The 8,803-nt window shown below is 50.7% G+C and overlaps 1 protein-coding gene across 1 annotated transcript in view; it reads left to right on the top strand.

Moving 5' to 3' along the window:
- The first annotated feature begins 6,796 nt into the window (after window positions 1-6,796).
- SIM1 (SIM bHLH transcription factor 1) overlaps window positions 6,797-8,803 on the top strand; it is a 45,244-nt gene continuing 43,237 nt past the window's right edge. The window contains exon 1 of the mRNA XM_058802431.1: window positions 6,797-7,013. Within this exon, the coding sequence (XP_058658414.1) occupies window positions 6,839-7,013 (175 nt within the window). The 5' untranslated portion in view covers window positions 6,797-6,838. The remainder of the gene's footprint in view (window positions 7,014-8,803) is intronic.

Below are 8,803 nucleotides of genomic sequence, written 5' to 3'. Positions count from 1 at the left end.
ACAGTGCCCGTGGTGGCACAGGGACAGTGCCTGCGGCAGTGGGACGGTGCCTGTGGCGGTACAGGGACAGTGCCCGTGGAGGCACAGGGACAGTGCCCGTGGCGGCACAGGGACAGTGCCTGTGGCGGTGGGACGGTGCCTGTGGCGGCACAGGGACAGTGCCCGTGGAGGCACAGGGACAGTGCCTGTGGCGGTGGGACGGTGCCTGTGGCGGCACAGGGACAGTGCCCGTGGAGGCACAGGGACAGTGCCCGTGGAGGCACAGGGACAGTGCCTGCGGCGGTGGGACGGTGCCTGTGGCGGCACAGGGACAGCCCCGGGTCGCTGCAGCGCGGCGCGTGCCCGCCGTGAGGGGCGGCGGGCGGGGAGCGCCGCGGGGAGCGCGCTCGTGCCGGGGCTGGCGCGTGGGGCGCGTGGGGCGCTGCGGGTCCCGCGGCCGCGGGAGGGCAGGGGCGGAGGGCAGGGAAAGCGAAGGGGAGCGGAGCGCGGGGAGGCCGCTGCCGAGCCCCCAGAGAGCCCGCAGCCGAACAAAGCCCTCGGCAGCCGGGAAGCCTTCCCCGAAACGCTCGGCGGGGAGGGAGCGCACGGGCACCCCGGCCCTGCCCTCCGCGAGGGAGCGGCGGCGGACCCGGGGCCCGGCCGGCTGCGTCCCCAGCTGCTGCCGCCACCGGCCCTCGGGCCCCCGCCTCCTCCAGGGGGAGGGAGAGGAATAGCGCCGTGGGGATCTGGAGGGGAGCGGGATCTCAGGGGAGGCGAGCCCTACGCGGGGGTGGGCTCCAGGCGGCGCCGGCAGGGTGCGGCGGGCCCCGAGGGGCGCTGTGAGGGAGCGCGGTGCGGTCTCGGCTCCGCCTCCGGCCGCGGGGAGTCCGGAGCAGGTGAGGAGGGGCCGGACAGCCCCGATCGCCGGTACCGTCCCGGAGCAGGAGGGAAATAAAGCACACCGGTGCAGCAGAAAGCACTATCAGAGCTGGGCAGGATGTCTGTGAAGGCACAGGGAGGGCAGGAAGCACTTTCTGAAGTTTGTCATTTCATCGGAGTTCCAGTCCCGGGTCGTTACCGAACCTCTCATCCCTGACAAGGGCGTTTCAGCTCGGTTCGGGCGTTCAGTGTACCAGGCTCCTTTGGAAATGCAGAAGATAAGAAAAAATGTCCCTTGGGATAACTGTTACTAGCCATGAAGTAGATTTTTTTAGTGTTTCTTTATATTTAGTTTATGTTTTCATTCGCTGCTCCGTGCCACAGTAAGATAGCTTGACTTCCAATCATTAGCAAGAGTGTGTTCAATAAGATAAGGGCTAAAAGGTACTGACCTCTGCCTCCCCTGAAAAAATGAATATAAATCATCTCGTTACATTTATGCCAAAAACAATAAAATTGAAAGGAGCGCGTAGTCAAGAGAAGTGTCTCTCCTCCCTGCAAAGTATCTTTTAACACGGATATATCGCCAAAAATTGTTTGAATGAGTTGCCTAAAATAACTAACAATCACTAGTGGTCAGTTACTCAAATTTTGCAATGTTTCCGTAATTATTTTTAATAAATGCATTCAGAAACGCTTATATCTGAGAACTGGTATCCAAGGGTCTGTTAACTATTTCCTGTGTTGGAGAATCTGCTTTCTCCTTGTCCTGCTGCCCTGAACATCCTAATAACATTAGCAAAAGAGCAGGAATAAAGTACCTAGAGCATGGCTTGAATCTTGAAGGTTAAGATCTAGATCAGTTAAAACATATTAATTACTTCTGAATGGTCTCAAAGAGCATTTGCCGTGTATATTTATGTCAATAAAGCCTTGATGAGGGCATGGATGAAAATTCACATCACACTCCAATTCACCAGGGTACCCAGTGCGTGTATCTGAAGTTACTGAGTTCTGAAAAAGCAGTCTCGGTCTCCCAGCGCCCGCTCTCCCTCAGGCACCCGGGGCTGAGCCGCAGCTCAGGCAGAGGCGATGCTCGGCGGGGCGCTCCCTTCGGCCGTGAGGCTCCTTGCGAGGTGGGATCCCGCTTCTCGCCGGGGCAAAAATGAGGGAGGCTTAGCGTGTGGAAATCGGCCCGTAACTAATACCAGGCCGAATTTTCATTAGTTTGGTTTTTTTTGGTTTTTTTTTTTTTTTTTTAAGAAATCGGGAGAGCGATCCTCGTCATTAATTCACCAACAAAAGCTGTGTGTAAGTGATGGCTTACGTTCGAAGAGATTTTTCTCCCTGTATAAGAAATGGCCACCTTGTTCTTTAGGGGAGATTAATAAACCCGTCCGAATTCATAATCTAATAAATACATCAGAGTACGCCCGAATGTGCTGAAGAAGAAACTGGATCTGATCTGTCCTATAGGGAAATGGTCCGGTAGGGTTTTTCTTTTTTTTTTCCCCTTGCTTTGATTTGTACAGTTTTTCCCCCTCCCCCTCTGCACACACATACACACGCTCACGCACACATGCTGCAGTACACGCTGCATATTGTGTCTGCCTACACAAGTTTTCTACTATAGTAGGAAACCTGTCTCTGAAACGCTTTGTTTTCGCTCAGCCTTTCTTCAGATACACCATTTTATTATGCGCCTTTTAAAATCAAATTGCACTGCAGTACCTGTTTATTCAATTTTCCAGTATTATCTCTTTTTTCAGGAGATTCTCGCCCGAGAATACCTGCATGCGAACTGAGCGCAGCCCAGCACAGCCCCGCAGCTCCAGGCTGCCGGAGCGGCTCTCCCGCCTGGAGCTGCAGGAGCTGCCGTGCGCCCCGGGCGCGGCCCCTCGGCCCGCAGGTGTCCGCGCCGCTCGCTGCCCTCAGCTCCGCTCCCACGGCTTGTGCGGCCCAGGGCTGCCTCCGCTTCATTTGCTCAGCAGCACCATGCACCCTTCTTTCAGGGTAGACGGGCTTCACCGGGCTCGGTGACAGCGGGCTCTCGGCTGACATGAAAACCACGAATTTAGCTGCTGCGGGCTGCCTTTGCCTGTACACCTGGAACGGGGCAGTGCCAAGTCTGATCTTCGCTTGCAGTAGTCACTTGTTTTTGACGAAGGAAAACAAGGTTAATATCTCTGAAACGGCCAAATTCTCCCATCATTCGGGAACTGCCTCTTGAAATCTGCTGGGAAATATCCCCAGCGTATTGACCCCGCTCTGGTGGCTCTGTGGAGAGGTGACTTTGTCCACGATTGCTGTAACTTCCAGAGCTGAGTGACTGCCCTTCAGCCGCTAGTCCTTTCACATCTTGTACTTTATCTACCGCAGCATTTACACATTCAAAATCTGCACAGAGGCTCGTCGAGCCCGAGCCCTCGGGCCCCGGCCGCGGGGAGAACCGGTGCGGTCGCTGTCACCCACCCGGGCTGGAGGGAAGAAACCGAGTCCCGGTACACCGGGAAAGAATCCTCGGTGAGCTACGGGCTTCGATGGGGCTGTGCGGGGTTGGTAAGGTGGATGCTCACTTTCCCTGGAATAAATTAGCAGAAGTGTATCCTACTGATTTATTTATTTTTCCCAGGATGTTACAGAAGACATTCTCTCTGGCTCTTGTTGACAAATAAGTCGTGAGCTACCTGACAGTGTTAGTCCAGTTGTTGGCCATATGTCTAAATACCCTCCTAGAGACTTCAGTGCCGTTTAGGAAGAGAATTCCCTCAAATGAAAACCAGAAGGAAGATTTTTTTTTTTTTTTTAATCCTTTTCTTGTCCCCCAAAGCCACGTTACACCTGAGGGCTGTAACATACAGGGATGATTTTTGTAAAATCAGTATCACCTTCCCCCACAGCAGCGATCGCTTTACAACATGACTGAGCGTGGGGAAGGGTGCTCTCTTTTCCTTTTTTTTTTTTTTTACTCTTACCTTCACTAAATGCCTTCCGTTCGTGTTTGTTTAACGACGAGTCGCTTCGACAAACAAGACAATCAAAAGAACATTTGAGACTACGTGGATACATTTCTCTGATGCTTGTAGACGCCTGGACACCCAGAGGAGTTGTTGAATGCCTCTCTTTCCGTCTTTCCTTTATTTACCCAAATGAACTCAGGGAAAGCTTTTAACCGAGGGGAGATTTAAGGTGATAAGCAGCGAACAGACGGTCTGCGCTGCAAGCCTGCGTTTCGAACTAGAGCCGGCCAAGGAGCAAAAGGGATTAGATGCTTCAAGGGCTAATTTTTTTTAAATTTTTTTTTTTGTTCATGTTTTTCTTTGGAAAACTGAGACCGTTTCTTTTTCCTCGAAATACTCCGACTGTTGCCTGCCAGCGCAATCTCATTTAAACAGTTATTTTAGCTGAAGTCTCGCACCGACTGGTTTGGCAATTATGTCAGGGTTTTGAGAGTTTTCTATGATTTTGAAATGACTCTACAAACCTTCTACCACCGCTCCAGGCACTCTCTCTCTGCTCTATCTACTCTGTTCAGGAGCCAGCAGTTTAAGGAGCAGTGTCATGTTTTTAGGGTTATTTTCCCCAGGGGACACACGAGATTAGGAGTAGTCCCTCTCCCCGAGAAAAAAAAAGACCCCACGTCCACTTTGCAGGCAGTTTTAAAGCAGCTCTGTCTCCTAATGTAGGAGGATTTGGGGTTGAGTTTCTCCCTTTCCTTTTTTTTTTTTTTCCTCTTCCCTGTTCGCGGGATTGTCTATTGTTTTGGTTTGGTTTGGGCTTTTTTTCCAGGGTGTATCAAGAAAATAAATTAAAATATTTCTCCATTCTTCTCCCCTCCGCCGCAGGACCCGATTCACGCTGTCCCGCAGCGCATCAGCACAGGGGAAAACCGTGCATGGTTAAAGTTGGGGGTGTCAGGGAGGGGGGCAGCAAGGGACGTGACTGCATCTTATTTCTCCCAAGCGCGACCACTTCGGTGGGCTTTGGGGTGGGGAAACGTGCGTGGGTGTGTAAAACCGCGGCGATCCTCCCCACCCGCAGTCCCGCGGGACCTCGGCCGCTCACCCCCGCTGCCCTGCGGAGAGGCGATGGCCACAATGTACCCACCCCAACGCCAATAATCCCCCAACAGGTAGCGGGGAGAAGATGTGTGTGTGTCTGTGCGTGCCCGTGGGGGTCTGTGCGTCCCCACTGCCCCCGGCGGCGCCGCCAGGTCAGAGGGCGGACACGGGGAACAGGGGAGGCGGGAGAGGGACGGGGATGTGCCCGCCTGACGCCTCCGCCCCTCCGCCAGTGGGGCCGGCCCAGGGGCGGCGGCGGCCAACGGGACGCGAGGCGGGGCCGTGAGTGGCGTTAGGGGCGGGCTCGGCCGGGTGGGAGCGAGGGGGGCCGAGGGGGGAGTTGGAGAGAAATGAAGTTGTGCTAAAAGGCTTTTAGCCATCAAGAAGTTATTAGGCATTTCTCAGCCGCAAATTAGGGATTCTTCATTAATACCGACCTCGCCCCCCCACCCCACCCTACCCCACCCCACCCCTCGTTATGTGAGACGGAGAGCCTGAGAGCCGATAAAGGGGATGGGGAGGCGGCAATGTCTGTCTGCCCATCGGTGCGAGGAGCAGTGACAGGCGCAAACTTTTCCCCGTGCCATTAATGAGCCAATTAAAGAGTTGGGCTCCTCACCCCGGGAGAGCTCTCTGCAGGCTGCCGGGCTCAGGGATTCAAGGTAGGTGAAAAGAAGATCACAACCCACCACAATCTGCCAGCCTCAGCAAAGAACCGCAGTGATGTGCGGTGCTAGGCTGTGGGTCGCTTCCCCACGGTGAAAAATGAGGAGGAAAAAAAAAAAAAAAAAAAAAAAGATAATTTGGTTGGAAAAATGTGATGTTTGGGTGGATTCCGGCTCGGGGCAGGGCTGGGCAAAGCGTGCCTCCCCTGGCTGGGGTGCAGCTGAGGTAGACACCCCCGATCCCAGCTGAGGAATGAGGACAGTAGCCGAGAAGAGGAGAAATTCAAAAGAAAGAAAGAAAGAAAAAAAAAAAAAAAAAAAAAGGAAAAAGAAAAGGAAAAACAAGCAGAAATACTCCGTGGTTGGAAATGCGTCCTTCACCGAGGGTCTGGCAGCGCGGAAGGCGGGGAGCTCTGGCCGCGGGAGCGCGGAGGGGCCGGCGCAGCCCCAAAGCCGCTCACGCCGGGAGCCGGGGGCTGCTCTCCGCTGCGCTTTCGTTCCGGCCATGCAGTGCACACCTGGGCTGGGAAGTGAGAGGGCTGTGGGAGGAGAGTGCGGGGCAGGCTTCTCCACGGGCGCGCTAGATGGGAAAATACACTTTTTTTTTCTTTCCCCTCTGGTGGGAGAAAATACTACACCCGCCGGCGGCTGGTTGTTGATTATTATTTCTCGCGGCTCCGCTGCGGCGCCGTGTACCGACCCTCTCACTCCAGGACTGCTCTTGTCTTCACAGAGAGAGGCTCCGGGGAAGTCACCCAGCGTCCTGGGAGGCAGCCCGCGGCCGTGCGCTTCGGCCCTCGGATTGACAACGGATCACGGGAAAAACGGGATTATTATGACCCTCTTCCGAGGAGCTATTCTGCCCGCCATGAGTAGGAAAAAAGGCCAGAAATACATCGTTTGGTTGCTGTCTGGTGCCTCAACCTTCTAGTTTTTTTTTCTTTTTTTTTTTTTTAATGCATTCGCTTGGAGTGCTGAACTGCGTTGGATAAATGCCTTCCCCATCTAATTGACTCTGCTTTTCAGAGTATATTTACTTTTTTTCTTTTTTTTTCTTTTTATTATTTTTTAAGAACATATTTACTCTTCAATGTTTGTTTGCATTTACACAACAGAACGGTTTTTCTGAGTAATGGCCGCACTCAGAATCACAGCCTGATGCTCCGGAGAGATGAATTGCCGATGAGTTTCCTTTCCACCTTTGGATGAATCTCTGGAGTTTAAATTGTAGCAAGGAAGCGGGAAAAAAACAGGATGAAAGAGAAGTCCAAAAATGCTGCCCGGACTAGACGGGAGAAAGAAAACAGTGAATTTTATGAACTGGCTAAATTACTACCCCTGCCCTCCGCTATCACCTCTCAGCTGGACAAAGCATCCATAATCAGACTCACTACCAGCTATTTAAAAATGAGAGTGGTTTTTCCGGAAGGTAGGTGAGAATGCCTATTCGTCTCTATTTTCGTTCTGATTCAGATGTCATTTATCACTTTTACGGTGAAAAAAAAAAAAAAAAGAAAAGAAAAGAAAAAGGAAAAAAAAAGAAAATTAAAAAAAAAAAAAGGAAAAGGTCAATATTTTGGAGTGTGCTTAGAGACAGGGTGCCCTCCGCTGTCACTTTCCTCTGTTGTAAATACTTTCCCTTTAGCTCCTATGACAGGTTTGGTTGGAGACTTATGGTGCTTTTGTCAACACCTGAAGGCACTGAGCTCTGCTGCGTGTTCTGCTACAGCAAACCCGGGTTTCCTTTTCCCCCAGACTTCCAGTCAAATGTTCATCCCCCACCAAGCTCACGCAAGGCCTAAGAGGGCATGATTCACCCCTATTTATAGTAATTCTGTGAGGGCGAGTTAGTATATGGGTAAATATTTACATAAGTCTATGCAAAGTCCTAAAGCCTCAGTTCGGCTCTCGAGGAAAGGTGCGGTGTACAGGTACAGGACACGCGTGCAGGCGTGCTCACACCCAGGCTAAATAAATAAGTCGATCACAGTGAGTCACATCATGTGTGTGAGTGCGTTGTGTCTCGTTCTGAGGATCACCAGAGCACTTTGAGGGCTTTAATCGACCTCGGAAAATTTTAGCAGGAGTTTTGCACCCAGACGTATTCAATCCCGCTGACCACCCAGTGCTGCAAAACCAGCGGCCCTGCCTAGACACGACTCTCCTCGACAGGCAATAGTAAACTTCACGTTGGCTTCCACGGCAGCAGCAGCCCGCCTGTCTAGCAAAAGAAAACTTTAGCGTCCTGAAGTGTCTCTTGCTTTTAAATAGTATCAGGATCTAAAGCGATTGTCTTTGGTCTTCTAGATCGGCTGCCAAGAAAAACAAACAGAACAAAGTTAAAAGAGTCAGAATAAAGTTCTTCATGTTCTCGCTCTATTGATTTTATAATATGTAGGGGGAAAAAATAAAAAAAAAATCACGAATCTTTTATTTAGATCAACTTGATGAAGTTATGATCTGCGTGAAAGAAAAGGTATCAAGAGGTTTTTGTTTTTTTTTTTCCTTGACCTAATATAAAATTCGCTGCATGTTTTGTTGAAAAGTGAGTGTACATAGAAAACAACGTAATATGTCCCCACGAGTTTTCTGTAGCTGTATCTCGACTAGGTTGGCCTATATTTTTTTACAAATTATGAGCATGTATATGGCCTAGTTTTGTTTTGATCTAGTTTTGTCTGATTTGGTGATTTGAGAGGTTTATAATTTTTTTTCCCCAGTTAAATATGTGGACTACTGGTACTAATTCTACTTTTTAAAATAAATACGCAATGTGGCAGTCATTTGGATGGGGGAGGTAATCTCACACCCCCTTCCCCGCCCCAGGTTACAGATGAACCTTTATACCTAAAAGCCACTGCAGTCATTTTCAATCCAGTGCATTTTACAGTGATTTCTTGAAATAACTTTCCATATCATCGAGTCACTTATAACCAAAGAAAGGGTTAAATGAAACCTTTAAAAATAATAATTAAAGTCTTCATCAATCCACTTTCTTCTTCTATTTGCTCTGCCACCTTGAAGATCGTTATGCAGGACAATCCCTTGTTTCAAAGGAGACGGAGTTGTCCTTTATGCTGTCAGCGCATACTTTATAAAAATAAAGCTATTGCAAGCCCTGATGCCCATGATGTTCCTAAAAGGATTATTAGCAATGATTTGTCAACTCCTGCGGTCTCAGTAGGCTACCTTTCTCCGTGATTTCGAGCAGGTCTCGTC

Source organism: Ammospiza caudacuta, chromosome 3 (genome assembly GCF_027887145.1).
Source record: "Ammospiza caudacuta isolate bAmmCau1 chromosome 3, bAmmCau1.pri, whole genome shotgun sequence".
In the NCBI taxonomy this organism is placed as follows: Eukaryota; Metazoa; Chordata; class Aves; order Passeriformes; family Passerellidae; genus Ammospiza; species Ammospiza caudacuta.
Note: the sequence above shows the minus strand (reverse complement) of the source record. Positions and strands in the feature narration are given on the sequence as shown.